General features: G+C 53.0%; 1 protein-coding gene across 1 annotated transcript in view; it reads right to left on the reverse strand.

Moving 5' to 3' along the window:
* The window catches only part of GRIK3 (glutamate ionotropic receptor kainate type subunit 3), a 122,696-nt gene that overhangs the window by 57,326 nt on the left and 46,897 nt on the right, over positions 1 to 18,473 (reverse strand). The window contains exons 2-3 of the mRNA XM_062594334.1: positions 2,546 to 2,722; positions 1,286 to 1,543 (exon numbers count right to left, since the gene is read on the reverse strand). Of these exons, the coding sequence (XP_062450318.1) occupies positions 1,286 to 1,543; positions 2,546 to 2,722 (435 nt within the window). The remainder of the gene's footprint in view (positions 1 to 1,285; positions 1,544 to 2,545; positions 2,723 to 18,473) is intronic.

Below are 18,473 nucleotides of genomic sequence, written 5' to 3' on the forward strand. Positions count from 1 at the left end.
AAACCCACCGCATTACGGGAAAGTCTGCCTTTGCCATGCAGGCGGGGTCAGGATAAACTATTGCTTTTGGATTTTTTTAATGGAATGCAATCAAGCTCTCCCTCCTTCCCTCAAATGAACATTCTTAAAGATATATCAAAGCAAAGCTGTCATCTGTAAATCACTTAAAAAACCCGCTATTTTGAGAACGGTTCTCCTCAGGCAGAATGGCTTTTCTTGGCACTTCCCTACTGGCCCTGCATCCAGCTAAAGTAGAGCTCAGGTCCCTGCACTTCTTAGGAGGAGTCCTAATCTCTGACATCTCAGGGGTCATGGCATATTTTCATAAGAAAATGTGCCCATAGAAAAGGATAGAATGTGCTAACCAGCTATAAATTTAAATCTACAGTATTTACCGTGCACAACAGCAAAGGAAAAGAATCAAAATTTGCTTAGATCTGTGAATAGCAGAGTGTGTAATGGTCCCTTAATCAGCACTTGCAATTTTCCTGCTCCCCTTAGAATTCATTTCTGTTCTGTGCACAAGGTGCAAAGCTATGCTGGATGCAGCTGAGGAGGAGTTACTGGGTCTAACATTGCGGGAAGAAGCCTAGTGCAAGGAGGAACAGAGACTGCAGCGTGTCCCTGTGCATAGTAGAAAAAGTGCATTAGAATATGCCATGAAGGGAACATACTGTGACCCACATTTGCAAAACAGGAGTGTCAAGCTGCATTTTCATCAGCCCTCCCCTAAAGAAACCACTTGGTTCTGTGGAATTGGGTTGGACAGGATACCCAATACGTCTTTTGTTTTGGGGCTTTTTTAAATCTATAGCGCTGTGCAGTGCTTTGCTTTGTTTCACTGTCAACAGTATTCTTTATGTGAAAAACTTTGTCAGCTATGTTTTATAGAATTAGCCAGGAAACAATAAACTTTCCTGAACGGCTTTTGCTTTTAGCTGGGAAACTGCATCCTAAATGGCAGCCCCGGAGCAAGTCCTTTGCATGCGCAGACGCCGCTGCAGTGCCAGACAGCAGAGAGCTGAGCCGGGTTTCGCCGGTGGACAATTAATCCCCCCGACGCGCTGTTGGCTGCGGTGGTGCTCGCGGTTACCCGGTTTTTAAAGAGTTTATGGAAGAAATGCTTTAGGAAGAGTCCCAGGGGCCTCCTGCAGCGCTGGCCCGGGGGCGGGGGCCCCCGCCGCCCGCGGCCGTGCCCTGCCAGCTCTGCGTGAGGCCCTCTGCTCCTGTGCTAAATGGGACCATGGTGAAGAACCTCCCCGATTCCCCCGGCTCCGGTGCCTACCCGTGCTGTCGTCGTAAACCACGGTGGCTGACCTCCATTTCAAATACTGCACCAGGTCCAGAATGGCGTGGCTCAGAGAGGCGTAGTCGGGGTACAGGTTGACATAGAAAGTGTCCTTGTTATCCAGGGGATGGTGCTTCCATCGAAGCTGGATGTGGGGGACCTCCAGCGCGTTGCAAATAGACTGGACGGCGTTGGTACAGGAGCCTTGTGAAGGTCCAAATATTGCTACAACCCCAAGAGCAAGCTGGTCGCAGGCTGGAAAGGGAAGGGAGCGAGCGGTCAGCGAAGGGAAGGACAACGTGTGGAGCGGAGAGCCCGGGGCACCTCCTCGCCCGGGGACTGCACGAGCGGCAGCGCCTCAGCCTCGCCCGGAGCGTGGAGCGGGGCTGGCACGGACAAGCCTCCGGGCACTGCCGGCGGGACGGGTACTGGACGCTGCAGTAACGACGGGAGGCAGGGAGAGGAGTGTGGCCGACGATGGCGAGAGGCACGGGGTGAGTTTCTAGGTCGGGGAATGACGGCCACAGCCTGCTAGAGACGGTTGAGCCTCCAGCAATGCGGAGGAAATACCTCTCCGTCGTGAATTTGCATTCAGAAAGCTGCCTGTGCATTCGTGTTCTGGGCAGCTCTTCAGCCAGGGCTGATTTAACGCTGAGCCCCCAGATGTGCTGGGGAAGGACTGAGCAACTTGCGGGGCCGATAACCGAGGCTGCAGGGATGAAACGTTCTCCGGGGCCTGACACGGCCCCTTTCACCGGCCCTCAGCAGCACTTGGGCTGCATTTCCGTTGATCTTAACTGAGGATGCTCCAGAGAGCAACTGCTGCTCGATGTGACTACGGGCAGAGCCTGCCCGGTTGGAACAGCCATGAGGGCTGTGTCCTCCCCTTCAGGGCTTCGCTCACAAGTGATTCAAATGGGCTGTTACCCGATAATAAAACATGCTGGTGTGTTAGGAAGAGAGGGGGATTTGCACACGAGGAATTGCTGGGGGTACAGTCAATCAGAGGCATGGCCTGCGGACCTTTGCTCAGGATGAGAAGCAAACGCTCAGAGGAGTTGTGTGAGGTTTGCAGAGGAAAAGCGTCCCTGTTCGCGAGCGTTCGCGTGCTCCGGAAGGTCAGCTCCTGGCGGACTGGCGGCCCGGATCACTGAACGCGGCTGCACGGAATGGGCTGCCGCGTCGCACGCCGACCCATGCAATTGTTTTTTGCTGAGCAAATGACCACAAATCTGGTAACGTGTGATATGCTCTTACCTTTCTTAGTTGCTTCAAAGCTGTCGTGGAAGTGTATCCTCTGAATGTCATAGGTTAATGTTGTGTTAGGCAACAAAGTTCTATTTCTGTTAATAATATTGGCAGAAAATCTAAAGGCTTGCTCTTCAGCACTCATAACCTGGGCATTGGGGCCATCTGCGTACTCAAAGATTCCTCCTGAAAGACAAGATGAGACCGAAACACAATTAAACTTTGCAAAGGTTGGTTCATAATTTTGCGCAACAAGGACCAGAAAAGATTTTTGGACAGATCTGTGACATTTGCAAGGTAAACAAGGCTCGCTCCCAGGGCATTCCTCGACCAACATAAAGGCACGAAACATTTGGTTAAGCTGATCCTTTTTGTAACACGGAGGTTCATAAAAGCATTCAGAATGTTAACTTTTCAGGGCACAATGGGAAAAAAATTGAAATCTTGAAATATTCAGAACAGAACAAACAGAAAAGTGGCATCCCATAAAACTTTAGGACCAGATCTTTAGAGCTGAGCACTATCACTGTGAAGAGAAGCTCCAGGTCTGCACTGGGTGGAGTTCCCGCAGGTAAGGCTCCTGCTGCCCTGCACTCCCGTCGGGGCCGTGCTGTGGCACTTCCCTGCCGTGTCCGTCCATCTCCGAATCCTCGCAGAGGACGCAGGCAGTGCAGCAATGCTGATCGCTATTTTTAGTGCCGCTTTTAGGGCCTTTCTCGTCTTTTATAGTTCCTCATGTTCACTTATCCAAGTTCTTAATTCAGACCAGCAGAGACTTCTGAATTTGCCTGCCCTACAGCTTATCTGCTCAATAATGCACATCTTGAATGCATGCTTCCCAGCGTTCAGAAGTTGTTAATGCCATTACACCTCCCCAAGGGCAACGAGCTCGTGTCACGGTATCGCTAGCGTTCTTGGCTCTGTATCTGTAAGTCTTGTCCTCAGTTCCCCACTGGCAGTCTCTCTAATTGAAGTGACTCAGTGCACACGTAAATTATGTAATTGTATATTCTTGTTTCTGAGATGTGGGAACGATCTTGTGCCCCTTGCAGAATATGGAAAGACACATAAACCTTGTTTTATCTTATTAAAAAGCAACTGAAAATTAATGGATAAGTGAGATAAGCAAGTGCAATTGGTAACAGATGGTCTCTGGGTTCATTAGCAGAAAGAAAATCTTCCTCCTCAATTTAAGGTAGCCCTAAAATGTTTTGTTATAGACAACAGATGTCTAGTCAGCCCTCCTACTTTTTAAGCAACTGCATGAATCCTCCTCCATCGCTCTCACTTTATTCAGTGACGTGGCAGTAGAGGGATCAGATGTACTTCCAGCCTCTTGTCCAAGGCTGAGTGAAATAACACTAGACAGTGTTAAAAGCACTGGGACATAGCCCTGCTTCTGACTTTTCTACTCCCCCCAATCTTGGCCAGTCACTTCTCTCCTCTTTTCTTGCAAACTTCATGCATCTTTATCTCCAGTTGTAAACCGAGTGTAGTAATTAATTCACATTCATAAATGTCCAAACGAAAAAAAAACCAAGCTAAAATCCAAGTAAACATTTGAATTATTCACTGCATGTCTCTGGGAGAAAAAAATATTACTCATCTCAGTGCTAACATGGGTAAAAGCGGTGGGGGGGAGAAAAGGGCACTGAATGCTCATTCTGGAGATGTAGTTCAATCTCTTGTAATTTTCAGCAAATCACTTGTGACCAGATTTTCAATCTAGACTGCTTAAAAATGTAGACAAGAGCCTAGCAAAATTGTTGAAGTGCCTGATTCTCAGTGGATCATGCCAAAATACTCAGTTATTGACCACTGCAAGGAAAATTATTCCTCTTAAAAGTTTGCACGGTCTCGTGCCACAATCTAAGTTTCATAGGGCAGGGAAAGTTCGTACACAATATTACACCAGAAACAATGAACGGAACTAAAGTGAACACAAGATTCACCCTTGTCCTTCTGCTCAAAGGGTTACTGCGCAAAACATTTTAGCAAAAGAATTTTTGTTTTCCAGCATCATGCTGAAACACCTGGGTTCACGTTGCCTGGACTGTCAAGCAGCTGACCTTACGGTTTCTCTTTGCTCAGAGCCTTCGGGGCTGCTCTTGAGCATCTCTTGTTATGATCTAGTGGAAGGACTATTGCGGACTATTGATGTTCAATCCCAAATAAATTAATGTTCCAGACACCCTTCTGGATATAGCAAGTTTCTTGACAGAAAAGGGTTTTCTGTTCAACCACCCATTGACTTGAGTTTGATGCCAGGCAATGTGCAAGCAGACAGGCTCAAATAAGGCATCTGCTGAACACCCTGGGATGGTGCGAAGCCTCCTGCCGTTGCCGTGGTGCTGAAGAGAAGCCACCGCATCCCGCGAGGCTCTGGAGGAAGGCAGGCGGCTGCTGGCAGGGCTCTCCCTCGCGCCCGGACGCGCTGGGAAGAGCAAGGCGACGGCGCCTGGCAGCGCTGCCTGCCGTCTCCGGCCGGCGCTCGCTGCTTTTCTCTTAGCGGTGCCGCTCTCCTTCAGACAAGTTTGTTTCAATCATTAGTTAAAGAGCCTAATAACCAGCTTGAAACAACTGATTAATGTATCGTCTCCATCGTGCTTACATGCCATAGCCGGCATTAATTTGAAAAGCCAGCTAATTATGAAAACAATTGTTGCAGCTTTTCCATGTTAGCGAAATGGAGACTATCAGCTTGCGCTGTTGAGAGAATGAGAGCTGCGGCCCCAGACGGCCCCGCGCCAGCCTGGCAACCGGGAAAACACGGCTGGAAACGAAGCGATGAGAGCTGGCGGTCTGCTGCAAAGCGCTCAGGCCAGCAAACCTCCCGCGCCGTTTCAGTTCGCAACGCAGCGCGGTCAGCACAACTCCTGAAATTGTTCATTCGTCCTCAAAACGAATACCCTGCTACTGCTCCAAAGCAAACATTTCCCCAGGTTGTGTTGATAAGAAAAGCTGTTCCTTGCCAGCGGTGAGAAACCAGACACTCATGAGCCCGTTGCAAAGCCAAGACTTTTCGATTCCTGCCCTTGTTTTGGATTTGGTTTTTTAAGTAGATAAATAGGCCTTTTTATTTCCAGGTAGAAAACTGTTTTTCCTTGAAATAAAAGACACTGGATACCTGCTATTTTTGGCAGTAAACAACATTAGGTAGTTATTGGTGAATCACCATTTCTAACTCCCTTCCATCAGCACTGGACATGGTGAAATGCTGCTGAGTGAAGCAGCCAGGAAGCTTCCAAAGACGGCTGTTCCCCAAAGTGACAGTGAGCATCTTCGGACGGTGGCACTAATGCGGATCGCGCTGGCCGGGAAGCGCACTGCCCCGGGTGCAGTGTGCCGCTGGCTGCCGGACAGAGCCGTGGAGATTTCTTAAAATTCAAAATGAAAATCCAAAGTGAATGTCTGAAACTACCTTTAGATCTCAAATCAGAAAAGTAATCATATGGCCATGCCACTGGGAATGAAAGGGAGCTGCACGTGAAGGGAGATACAGCTGCAAGACGCAGGAGGATCTCACTCTGCCAGAGCAGCAGAAAATTAGTTGGGGTAAAATCCAGATCCCATGAAAGAGCAAAAATCCCACCGATGTCAATCAGACCTGTCCCAGGTCTAGGCCATCTAGGCTTGCATCTAGCCAAGATCCGCTATATAGCTGCCACTCTTGAGGCGATGGTGCTGGAAAAAGACCTTTGAAATGGCTCCGTGAGTGAACCAAAAGGAAGCCTCAGTGGCTGGGACGGGAGTCCTGTCCTCGTGCTTGAGCTTATCCCTGGCTGCACTGCTCAGCCTGAATGCAGACAGAATTATTTTTAGCTTTGCAAGGTATTTTAGGTTTTTACTTTCTCTCCCCTTCCCCTGTTTAACAAAACAAACAGCTTCGTTCTCAGAAGAAAATCTCAACAGCACTCGGTTAGAGGTGTGATCTCTTATCTTTTACTCCTTATAAAATCACGGAGTTATTTAGCTTTGAAGAACTATTTCTGATAACACTTTTCTCTCCCCCGCTGACAGTGTTGTTAACACATTTAGACAGCTTTCTGACAGTCACTTTCCATGCGACATCCTGGAAGAAATGCTTGTTTGGAAATAGCTTTTACCGAGGTACAGGCAGCCCGAGTTGCTCCCAAGGCTCCGGAGGAGGAACCGAGCGGTCCCACCGCAGTCTCCTGGGTTTCGCACGCCCACGGTCTGCATTCAGTGCACCTCTGAGGTCACGAAACGTCGCGTCTGGGCCCGCGGGGGCGGCTGCAGCACGACGGTTTGTCCTCTTCTGCACGAGTCCGGACCGGGCGGTGTTAGTGAGCGCCTCGTCCTCCCGGGCGATGCTCGGAGAGCCCCCAGCCGCGCTCCGGGGCAAGGCTGCGGGAAGCCGTGCTGCTCCTTATCCAGTGGGCTGAATGTCACCACGACGGTCCGGGTCTGCTCGAGGGCCGGTGCCTGTGGCGAGTTAACGCAGGCAGGAGGTAGAGGAGAGCTGTCCCTGCACGGGGCCAGCGCCCCGGGGAACGAGCGGAAGCCCCGAGATGATGGCCCGTTCAGCCTGGCAAAGGCCGGCTCCAATGTTATCGTACGGACTGCCAGGGAAGCAGCAAAATCCAGAAGGAATAAAATCACCCAGAAAAAAAAGGAGGAAAAGCAGTAACTAATTTGTTCACAAAAAAAAAAAAATCTATTTTCCCTCCAGGAGCTGCTGTGGGAAGAGCCTCAAGCTAAATGCCGCTGAAGATGGACGGGTCCCGCGCTGGGGCAGGTGCCGCGTGGCCGCTGCGCCCAGCAGCCGTGCCCCCGGGGTGCTGCTCCAGAAGCAGCTCCCGGGTGGACTGGCTGCGGGAAGCCGGCACGCAGCGACCCGCCGCCCTCCGGCCCCGCTTCAGCCCAGGGCCCGGGTGCCGCCCGCGGGGGGCCGGCACCCCACCGACATCCCCGGTCCCTCTCCCCCGATCCTTCGCGATCTCCCGCCTGACTCCGAGTGCCGGAAGCGCAGGGTCGAGCTGCAGCACCTTCCCTAGCCATAACCGTAACCTGGGAGTGGAAATGATTTCTTAGGAATGGCAGTCGGTTTCTGGTTTTGACAGAACAACGGAAAACAAGGATCTGAATCTGTGTCCTCTTAAACTGCTGCTGATCATGCATCAGCCTTGTCACTTCAGAGCGGCGCTGCTTAATGTGGTGCAGCACAGCCGCGTGTCCGGGGCCTCTCCGGCCTCCCCAGCCCGCAGCGCGCGGGAGAGGCCTTCTGCAGGAACCCGCTGCCCGCTGCCCCCCGGCGCAGGCTCGCCGTGCCCGGGGAGGCTGCGCTCCCCGCCCGTGCCGAGTGACAACACGCAGGAGGGGGCTCTGGATTCACCTCGAAGCTAGTGCGTCTGGGCTCATTATACCTTGCCTGTATTCATTATCCTTTTGCTTTACAAGAATTAAACAGGAATTGGGCTGGTCCCGGGACAGTCTGACGTTGCTCTCCTTCAGCAGTTTCTTCGGCTTATGTGTACGTGGTATTTTCTGAGTGCTCCAGAGCAAGAGCCTTGCAGCCACAGACTGAAGACCTTGATGTTCGTGGCCAGCTGGAAATCTCCTCCGCATACACCATACCTGCTGCAGCCCTGCCGTGGTCTGCTGCCCTGCCGCCGGGTGGCTCTTGGCTGCTCCGGCCGGTGTGGCTGAATTTATTTCCTAACAGCCTTCAAAAGAGGCAAGAGGTGGCAGTGGGAGGGCAGGAGCTGCAGCTCCAGCTCTGCTTCGAACCTCCTCGTGCACTCAGAGGGAGGGATGGCTGGTCCTGGGGCAGCCGGCAGCTTCCCTGTTCGCCCTCCTGGTACTGCCGGAAAGCGAAGGGGAAAATCCTGATTCCCGAGGGGGAGTCCTGGCGTTCCCGGCTGCGTCAGAGAGGCCGTTCCCGTTCCCGTTCCCGTTCCCGTCGTGGCGGCGGCGGGGGCGGCACGGCTCCCTGCAGCCCTCTCGCTGCTCCGCGAGCTTTCGCGGCCATCAGCACAGCTAAGGGTGAAGCTGCCGAGCTGGGACTGGCGTTCCCAGAGCCTTAGATTTAACCCTGTTCTGCAGCATAATGAAAGACTGGGTATTTGCTGAATGATGCCAAGAAAATGAACTGAAGCAGAAAATCAGATATGCAAAATGTGTGTGTTCTTTAAGGATGAAATTTCTTGTTTGCCAGGACAGAAGGTTCAAGTGTAGGTTGATCCACTCCAAAGCGTGTGTTCCCAAGAGACAGCCTCTCTCTCTTTTTTCATTTTGACATTAAATATGCAAAATCTTATTTCATTTGCACTGTATTAGGTACTTCATGTCACAAGGGTGACGTTCTCGTCTATGTATAAGCTCTTTAACAGATGAGCAGTCAAGTGGCAAAGAAATACATTATTAATGTTTCTGGTTAAATTAACTGATTAAAAGCACTGTAGGTAAAATGTACGTATCAGCACTTTAGTTGCAGTAAATGAGAAATTAATGGAATAAGGCGGCTTGTTTTTTAATGAAAAGTGGGATGGTCTAAAAGGGTACAACACCTTTAGCAGAAACGGTAGTGTAGGTCTGTGGCACACGTCAGCCTTGGTGCCTCCTCGGGACTGTTCAGCAAACGGCACAGATTTGCTTCCGCGCATGTCCGAGGCACAGGGATGGGGCAAGGCTGCACTGGGAACCTCCTCGCAGGGACCCGTGCTGTGCCGTGCCGCGTCCGGCTGTGCCGTGCCCTGCGTCTGGCTGTGCCATGCCCTGCGTCCGGCTGTGCTGTGCCGCGTCCGGCTGTGCCGTGCCCTGCGTCTGGCTGTGCCGTGCCCTGCATCCGGCTGTGCCGTGCCCTGCGTCTGGCTGTGCCATGCCCTGCGTCCGGCTGTGCTGTGCCGCGTCCGGCTGTGCCGTGCCCTGCGTCTGGCTGTGCCGTGCCCTGCATCCGGCTGTGCCATGCCCTGCATCTAGCTGTGCCATGCCCTGCGTCCGGCTGTGCTGTGCTGTGTCTGGCTGTGCCGTGTCCTGCGTCTGGCTGTGCCGTGTCCTGCATTCGGCTGTGCCGTGCCACGTCCGGCTGTGCCGTGCCGCGTCCGGCTGTGCCATGCCCTGCGTCCGGCTGTGCCGTGTCCTGCATTCGGCTGTGCCGTGCCACGTCTGGCTGTGCCGTGCCCTGCGTCTGGCTGTGCCATGCCCTGCGTCCGGCTGTGCTGTGCCGCGTCCGGCTGTGCCGTGCCCTGCGTCTGGCTGTGCCATGCCCTGCGTCCGGCTGTGCCGTGCTGTGTCTGGCTGTGCCATACCCTGCATCTGGCTGTGCCGTGCCGCATCTGGCTGTGCCGTGCTGTGTCTGGCTGTGCCATACCCTGCATCTGGCTGTGCCGTGCCCTGCATCCGGCTGTGCCGTGCTCTGCATCTAACCGGCTGTGCCGTGCCTGTGTCCGGCTGTGCCGGGCCCCACGACCGGCCGCACCGGCGCCTGCGGGGGCCGCGGGAGCCGCCGTGTCGGCAGCGCTCGCCCGGCAGCGGCTCGGCCGGGCGGCACCCGGGACTGGGCGTGCGTGCAGGGGCGCGCGCTGTTCGCAGCTTCTGGGAACAAACTTCTGCTAGTCTGGGAGGGCTCCGTGCGGGCTCTAACCGGCAGCGTCTGCTCTGCCTCTGCTTTGAACCAGCCCTTCTCCTGTTGCATGTTTTACATCTGAGAAAGAGCATTTACCGCAGCGGCAACGCGTAACCCTGACCGAGGGAGCGGATCAAAGCGCTAATCTGAGATCAAAGGCCTTCAGCAGTGCTACAACAGAAATAAATTAAGTTAGCAACAGATTTGTTAATGATATTTACATTTATAATTTGCATAATACATGATTAAAATGAAATAGGCATTTTTACTTTTTAAGCAGCATCAATTAATTAAAAAAAGAGCCGCATCGTAATCTCCTAGGAGTAGATTCTCGTCAAGATAACGGCAATGAAAATGCCAAGAAACTGAGTTTGCCAGAGAAACGGATCGCAGGCTAGCTCAGCTCTCCACAGTGACGGCGGCGTGCAGCTGTGGCCGCCGGCGCCGGCCGGGGCGCCCCGAGGGCCGGCGGGCGCCCGCAGGCTCTGCCAGCGCCCTTTCAACTGGCCGGTTTCTCTGCAAAACGCGATCTCGCAAGCTTTGCTGCTCACGCTCAAGTCGTGCTTACAGATAGCTAACCAAATGCCGCGACTTACTGTGATGAATTAGCGACTCAGACCTGGGTTTTGCACGGTTGCCGCTGGCGTAGCTAAACCACAGAATTTGCTCTTGCCTCTGCTTTGAGCTGCCTCCCGCGGCTGGGGAAAACCGGCTGGATGCGATCGTGCTCGGGCCACGTTAGGCTGCTTCCCCGCCGGGCCAGTGGCGTTTGAGCCCTTCGTAATCTTCGCCAGGTGCCCAGAGCGGCGGCACATGAGGGGGAAAATCGCTCCCCAAGTTTTATTCTGACTGTGTAAACTCGGCAAATTTGTCCTGGTAACCACTGATAACAGAATAAATCAGGCATGCTCGGATGTCGTTTTTATAGTCATGTTTTGGGCTATAAGCACATTTTAAGCTGTAATGTACGGGAGAAAAAAATGTTTGAAGGCTTAAAATTATTAAGGATCTATAACACGGGTTTTAGGCAACGCAGCTGTAGCTGTGGTCGGGTTTCTGCACAGAGCAAACCCGGCACGGGAAAACGCCTCCCGTCTGCGGCGGGCGCGAGAGGCGGTTCCCCCCGGACCCGCGTCCTCCGCGCGCGCGCTAGCCGGGCTTGAGTTGCCGGCGCCCGCCGGAGCCGGGCTGCTCTGCACCCTCGTTAACCCCTAACATCTCTTAGGCTACGGGATACGTTTGGTGGGAAGCAGGGGCCTGACGTGGCCTGATGCCCCCGTCGCCTGCCGCCGCTCGGCACGCGTTTGCCCCGGTAGCGCCAGGCGCTGGCAGCTGGCAAAGCGCCGAGGCTTGCTGAAGCTTTCTGCTGTTTTATTACCTGCCGTTTCGCAGCTAAAACCCGGTACAAAAAAGAAATAGAAGCTATCCTGTACCGAAATGAAGTCGCCAAGTCTCAGAAATGAAGTCCCAAAAATTCCACCCAAGGTAAATTAAAATTAGCGTGTGTTAATTAAATTCTATGTAATTATTTATTGCTAAGCCCCAGCTAATAAAAGTTAATATCCACCTGGCATATAGCATACAATACTCGACTTAAGAAATCTAAATTAAATCCTACACTTCATTTACAATGTAACCAAATACCGGCAGCAACTGATTGTTTCTCATTCTTATGTTGATGCCTCCAAAAATCAGGGCTCTAAGAGAGATGATGCATTGAATAGCAAATGCAATTCTGCAAATATTATGACATATTGTTTGTCATCTGCCCTAAATATTTAACAGTTCAGTTTTATGAGATTTTTATGCCACATGCTGTGAATTTGCTCCTGATAGATGCTGAATTTTCAAACCGACGCCGCACCGTGATTGACAAAATGGATTCCTTTCAGGAGCTGGCAGTCCTGAAGCCTGTCAGGGTCTTGTCTGTTAGCATCTTGTCTTTCGTTCCCCCTCTTTTTTAACAGAAAACAAGGAGAGAAAGGAAAAAAAAAATCAAAAAAGTTCTGTGGAAAAATTGTTTCTGCATAATCCCCTCTACTCTCTACGGAAAACCTCCGTGCAGGGAGAGACCCCGGGGCTGCGGCGGGCGCTGCTCCGTGCCGCGGGCCCCCGGGGCAGGCGCAAGATGCACCTGGGAGATCTCGTTGCCTCCCTCAGCCTCTCTACCTGCTATTTTAATGTAGTTAAACTGAAAACAAAAAGGCTTTCACTATTTTCCTGTCACCTGTATTTACAAACAGCTCGACAGAGAGCAGGGAATGCAGAGGGACGTGCTGAAAACTGCCCAGCAGCATGACTGAAACACGAGAGTAAGAATTTTAAGTTCACCTGAATTATCAAATCCAGCTATTAAAAATCTTTGCTGTCTCTTAAAGGAAGGCTGCACATGAAAGAGCAGCTAGCGCGGGGCTACAATCCGCGCTCAGCACGACTCGCTGCTCTCGCGGGTCTCGGCGTGGCGCTGGCCGCGGCGGCCGCTCTCGGGGCTTTCGCCCAGCGCCGGCGCTGGGGCGTCTGCACCAGCGAGCGCCCGGCGCTCTGCCCGGGCGGGCGCCCGCGAGCCCCCGCCGCCGCCGCCGCCGCCGCGCCTGAGGCAGCCGCCACGGCCGCCACGAGCACGACGCCGCGGGGAGCCGGGAGCCGCTTCTTTGCCGCGATCCAACTGTCACGTTGACAGAGCTCAATACGTTTAAGTATGAATTGAACCAAATATGTGCTAATGAAGCTGAATATTCATTACTGTGAATAAACAAACTAAGTGAATCACAAATCAAAGTGGGTAAATTATTAGTTTGCTAGCTCAGAAAAAGGGGAAATTTCAAGAACGTTCCAATTATAGAGGAGGTGGAATGGGAAAAGTTCATTAATAGATTCAAACCCAATTAAAACAAGTGTTAGTCATTGTATAACACTTCACACCTTTGTCATAAATGACGATAGATTTAACTGCGCTACTTTTGCGCTCAGCAGTGACCTAAACACTTAATCGTCCACGCATGGCCCGAAGAAGCTTCGGGATTTTGTGGTAGTTCTAAGAGTTATCGTAGCGATGACTGCTGCTTTAATGCGAAGGGCACCATTTCCTCCACTACGGCTTTACGAACTGTACCAAGGATTAGGGATTCGGCAGTGATAAGCAGTCTCCGTAGGGGCTGGGTTTGGTCCAGGCGCTTAGTAAAGGCTGGGACTGTACCTCCAAGCTGGGCTCTTGCTCTGCTGCTGGGAGCAGGAGCTCGCTGGTGTCAAAAGCAGAGTTTGGAGAGTTCAGACCCAGACGGAGATCTCTGTCCTGCCGTGTAACTACCTTAGCCCAGGGTCTAACCGGGAGAGGACGCAAGGAAGGAAGCTGCGGATGTGACTGTGAGAGGAGAATTAACGGCTTCCCACGAGACATTAAATAACTGTACTTTCTTGCTCTTTTGTGGAATTGGTTGTTTCTGGAATTTCCTCCGTTTTCAGTGCATCAGTATCTCCGGTGTAAAGGCTCTGTCGTGTCAAGTAATCTGGGAGCTATAAACTGAGCAGTGTGAATTCAGTGAAAAAAATGATTTGATGATGGAAGTTCAGAAAACTCTGATACTTGTAAAAATAAATGCAAATGGAGCTTAAAATGCAGCTGAGCTGAGTTTGACCTTAATTAGAATGAGTATTCAAGAAAAAGATTTCTGACAGACAGGAAAGCTGAGGAGCGAAGGTTTTCCGTTTACCGCCCTGTTTATAAACCGCCGAACGCTAGCTGATGTTCCTGCTCCTCTCCGCAACGTGTCTGCAGGATCCAGATTGCCTGTGGGGAAACTACGCAGAGCTGGGCAGTGCAACCCTCCTCCTCCTCCTCCTCCTCCTCCTGCTCCTGCGGCACGTGCGACGAGCCTGGGCTGGAGGACGGGGCCGTGGGTCTGCACCTGGGACCGTGGCCCCAGCTTGTCCCCCAGCGAGGGGCCCGGAGCACGCGGCCGCGCCGGGCCGCAGCCCGGGGCGCCGAGCGGGGCCGGCACAGACCTTCCGCCGGCCCCGGCCCCGGCAGAGGCCTCCGGGAGCGGGAGAGGCGACGGCCAGCGGTGCTCTCGGCCGTGCCGGGGCCCCCGCGGCCCCCTGAGCGGGGGGCACGCGGCTCGCCCCGCGTTGCTCAGGTCCCCTTCAGGGTTCAGGTTTCAGTGCTTCGGTGCTGCCTACGGGGCCGGCCGCGGTCGCCCCTCGCCAGGCAGGGGAGCCCCGCGGGGCGGTATTCCGCTCAGCCCGTAGGATACGGAGGAAAACGGCCGCCAGAGAGAAGCCGGGGGAAGGAAACGGTCTGTAAGACCTGTTCTGCCGAGGCAGAATCGCGGCGCGGGCAGGTGAGCGTTTGCTCACAGCAGAAGCTCAGGCCCGACCCGGCGCCCAGCCGCGGGACGGCCGCGAGCCGCCCGGTCCTGGCAGCGGCCGTGGCAGCCCGCCGGGAGACCCCCGGCCCCGGCAGCGTTCCCGCCCGGCGCGCCGGGTCCTGCTCCGCGCTGCGGGGCTGCTGCTCCCCAGCGCTGCTGGCCGGGGGCGCTGGGCATCCTGCCCGTCCTCCCCGTGCCGGAGCAAAGCGGCTCCAGGCGCCCGCCGCGCGGCACGAGCGGAGCAGCCGAGGGCAGCGGCCCGCGGGAGCCGCGCGGCACGTCGCCCGGGGGCCCTCCCCGCTGCCCGAGGAGGGCAGGGCTGAGCCCGGCCGGGCGGCCACTGAGTCGACCTGTGACCACTGCCTCTAAGTGTTTCGAGGGCATCAGCTCTTCGGTGTACAGGTCCCAGAGGGGTGCGCTGAGATAGCAGAGATCAGATGGAAATTTCAGGAAGATTCGGGAACTTCAGCTTCAGGAAGAGCTTCCTTGCCACAAGCCAGAAGACTGAAAGCACAGCTGCTTGGGATGGGGTCTTCCTGGTGTCGCCTCTTCTGCTGTGTCCTGAGCCCCTGTCCTCAGCAGCGTCCTGCCAGCGACTGGGCAGGATAAATCAGGCTACCGGGCACCGCTGCAGCCAGGCAAGCCTGTTTTCAGGTGATGGACAACCCCAAACCGCAATGGGTGTGTGGCGAAATGCTTATTTAGTCTTTCATTTCATGAGAGCTGCATAGGAAGGTCAGAGGAACAAGGTATCTGCAGGCTGGCAAAGTCCTGCTATTCCTTGTAGACCAGGCGACCTCCTGGGCTCACGGAAAACTCATCTCAGGTGCATCAGACGCTCCACTTCTATTAAATAAATCAGCTTGCTCAATTCCCTGTCTTTAAACTGACTGTGAAAGAGGATTAACGTAACAGCCAAGCTGGCTACATTGAATAGTCTCAGTCACAAAGTCGGGGACCTGCTGTGATGTCTGAAGAACTGCCTCCTCTTCTTCCTCAGCATCCTCTCCTCCCTCGGAGATCCAGCTCAGACCTTTCTCTCTCCCTCTCTTCCCACGCTTTTGAGCCACCCGCCCTCGTGGCCCCTTCCCGTTTGGTGTCTGTGCTGGCGGGCGGCCCCGGGGCTCCTGGCACGCGGGGCCGCAGCGCCCGTCCCTGTCCCTGTCCCGGCCCCTGCCCGAGCCAGCGGCGGGTTCACTGAAGTGCAGCGTCCCTCTGCGCCCTGCTCTTACCGGCAGCCCGCTCTGCTCGTGTTGCATCCTGTATCATCACCAGCTGAAAACTCCCTGGTAATTACGGAGGCTGCAGACAGATCCCTGCCAGACGGATAGTGCACAGTCGGACTAGCAGCTCTTGCTTTTTACCTTCGCTCCCCTGGTTTCCTCCTGCGCCGTGCCATGTGTCTGTCTGTCACGCTGCTGGCTGTCACGACAGCTCCTCAGCCCGCGGGGGCAGCTAGGAGGGCTGTTGGGGGCGGGAGTGCCTCTCTTAAAAAGCAGCCTGTCACTTCACAGTGAAAGAAACCCCAAACTTTTACATTTTGAAAGATAGGAACTGTACTGTAAAATGCCCTCCTGAAATGTTGCAGAGTAAGTGGAACAAACAGGTCCTTCTCTGTCTTAAAATGTGATGTTATGACATGATGCTTTGCCACCCAGCAAGGCACTTGGAAAATCACTGGGAGAAAAATCTCATGTGTACTCCGCAGGAACCCGGGATTTTATGTTGCTTTTGAGTTAATACGAGAAACTTTAGGACACTGAAAGCTACACTCGCAGAAAGGACAAATATTCCCAGGGCAGAAATTGGCTCCAATCATCCATATTCGTAAATTTAGAGCTCCCTTCCTTGCTTTTCCTGTGGTCCTGCCAGCAGTGACTGAAGATGCAAGGTAGCACGGGTGTGCCCGCCAGCCCGGCTGAGTGGGGCTTGCTGGAGGTGGCCTCTGGAGAGGGTTTTGCTCTAGTTATTTGGCTGGAGATGAAGCACCTTCATTAGCAAGTTACAGCAGTACAGCGGGGGGGGGGGGGGGGGGAATGTAAGGAAACCTTTCCCCAGGATGACAGGCACAGCGATGTGGAGAATTTCTCAGCTGTAATTGCTTTTCTCAGATGAAATAGCAATGTGAACTGGGAAGAAGATTGGTGCCATGTTAGCATATTCAGCAGCTGGGGGGAAATCCTGTCTCACTCCTGAAATGCAGACGGAGACGTTGCAAGGGGCTTTCCCCGGGCTGTAAGGGAAAAGCTTTCAGCGCGTCTGCGTTCCCACAGGAAAGCCGCAGCCGAAGGAGATGCTCTGCTCGGCCCCCCGCTCGCTCATGCTTTTAGCTTTAGACAACAGCTTTCTCCAGTGGCTTAGTGCTCTGCGGGCATTTCTTACCCTTGAAGAGCATGGAGTCAAATGGGGAAAGGGAAGCTGTGCTTGACATTAGCAGCTCGTTTCAGAGGGCATTTCCTGTGGAAGGGTGATTGAAGGCAGTAAGCTATGATAAGATGGGGAAACCATCTACAAGGTGGGCAAAAGGGAGCTCTTGCTGAGTGCTGCCTGGACTTTGATACTGGATGGCTTCTTTCCTCTCAAACACTGTTTGGCCATGCCTGTGCAATCCTTTCAGATGCATGTGCATCCTGACAAGATCCTCTAATGATAGATGCTTTGCAGAACAGGTAACTAGATGGCAGCATGATGATCCAGAAAGTGACTGTTTCTGTAACTAAAAGTGTTAGCAAATGCATCATAACTTCTGCGACTTAATCCAAACTGCAATGCTGAGCTCTGTGATCCAGGAGAAACGCAGAGGATTGTAGAAGCTGTACTTACTTACTCTTTCTTGACTGCTTTAGACATGCTGAGGCTAACACTAGGACCTCCTAGCAGGAGAGAACTGTCTTTTGAAGACCTAGAGGAAAGCAGAGTGAAGGCTCGCAGTTTAATGTCATGTAATCCATCTCCATTTAGCCAAGGTGAGCCTTTTGCCCAAACCTGAGCTTTGTAGAGTGGCTCCTGGTGCGCAGACAAGTCTCTGCAGGCTGGCAGTTTGCATGTGATAAGCTCCCAGGAGACCTGCTGCCCCTTTTCCTCCTCCAGACTTAAGCACAATAAATAACTTGCAAATCTTCCTCTGCAAAACCTGTGGCATCTCTGTGATTGTACCCTTCCATGCTCTCTATAAGACTTCTAATTGCCATAATCCTTCTCCATATTGTAGTAATAAAGTGCTTACTTCCACAATAAACATGAATTAATTTGGGTGGATTCAAGCTCTGTGTTCAGTTTTTTGGATTAGGGAGGCACTTCCTAAAGCATTCATGTTGAACTAACTAATTCTTATTAATGCTTTCAAATGGAGATGAAAATGATGCGTTATCTCAGAGAGACGGCAGGCTCAATGAAACAAAAAATCCCACTGGTTCAACCTCTGCTCTGTCTGTTTTGTGCAGCTGAGCCTTAATGCAATAATGATATTGCACTACCCTCTCAGAGATGAATATGGAAACCTTAACTGGATTAGCATGCTGAACTGTTTATTCCTGCTGAGACTTTGAGCTCACAAGAGCTTGTCTGAACTTAATTCATTAATGTGTTGCTAAAACCGGTGAATAGGTGTGAAACACAGCTTTGTTCTTTTTATTTTCCCCCACCTGTGCGAGGACATGCGGAGTCATCCGATGCAAAGATGCAAACCCTAGGAGTGGCCAGGTTAATCTCTCCAGCAATTGCAGCTGGGCAGTGGAATCCACTGGAAGGGGGAAATCGCTGGCCTGGGCAGCAGAAACACTTAGCTTTATTTCTTTTTTTAATCCCTTAATCCTTAATCATAGCTCATGAGTACTCCCTGATTTGGGGAATCACCTTGCTAGTGTGGTCAGCAGCCCGGGGTACTTGCCCCGATGGCTGCGCCGGCGCTGCCGGCGACGTGATGGTGCTGTCCCGCACGGTGCGTGTGTGCTACCGACAGCTGGGACTGCTCTGGCCGGGTGCG

Source organism: Rhea pennata, chromosome 23 (assembly GCF_028389875.1).
Source record: "Rhea pennata isolate bPtePen1 chromosome 23, bPtePen1.pri, whole genome shotgun sequence".
NCBI classification, from domain to species: domain Eukaryota; kingdom Metazoa; phylum Chordata; class Aves; order Rheiformes; family Rheidae; genus Rhea; species Rhea pennata.